General features: G+C 31.2%; 1 protein-coding gene across 1 annotated transcript; it reads right to left on the bottom strand.

Moving 5' to 3' along the window:
- Positions 1–11: 11 nt before the first annotated feature.
- LOC105460413 (retinal-specific ATP-binding cassette transporter-like) lies at positions 12–584 on the bottom strand (the record flags this gene model as incomplete). The annotated part of the gene is made up of 3 exons (XM_011706855.1): positions 391–584; positions 244–315; positions 12–150 (listed from the first exon to the last, which is right to left on the bottom strand). Coding segments are annotated over exons 1-3 (235 nt in total), but the record flags the coding sequence as incomplete, so codon positions are not given.
- Positions 585–626: the final 42 nt, after the last annotated feature.

Consider the following 626-nt stretch of genomic DNA (forward strand, 5'->3'; position numbering starts at 1 on the left):
CAATATCATACCATACTGTTTCTTCAAAAACATTGCAGTGCCATAACTTCTAAGACGACCTGCATGCACAATCGCGATTCTATCACCAAGTATATCGGCCTCTTCCATATTATGTGTACTAATTAATATCGTTTTCTCTCCTCGCATTTTCTACAAAAAATATAGTAATAATATGAAATGTGCAATACATCATAAAATATACGTATGTATATCTATGAACAAAATTAAATTAAATTTGCTTACTAATATAATATCCCATGTATCTCTTCTAGTTTCAGGATCCATTCCCGAAGTTGGCTCATCCAGAATTACGATCTAAATGTATATTTATTTTGATAAATCAATATAATAATCATGCATCATTCATTATATTTCTTTTTTAGGACTTACACTAGCATCGCCAATAAGAGCCATTCCGAGGCACAGTCTTCTTTGTTGACCACCAGAAAGTTTGCTAGGTAAAAAATCTTTCTTCTCGGAAAGCTTCAATTTAGCCAGCAAAGCATGAACATCCTCCCTGACTTTGTCTCTGGTTTTATTTTCAGCTTTCAACTGTCATAACATAAAAATTATATACAGATAATTAATACGTTATGGATATAATTGCTTTTATTTTACAAAAATTA

This window comes from Wasmannia auropunctata, unplaced genomic scaffold, assembly GCF_000956235.1.
Source record: "Wasmannia auropunctata unplaced genomic scaffold, wasmannia.A_1.0 LD322433.1, whole genome shotgun sequence".
NCBI classification, from domain to species: domain Eukaryota; kingdom Metazoa; phylum Arthropoda; class Insecta; order Hymenoptera; family Formicidae; genus Wasmannia; species Wasmannia auropunctata.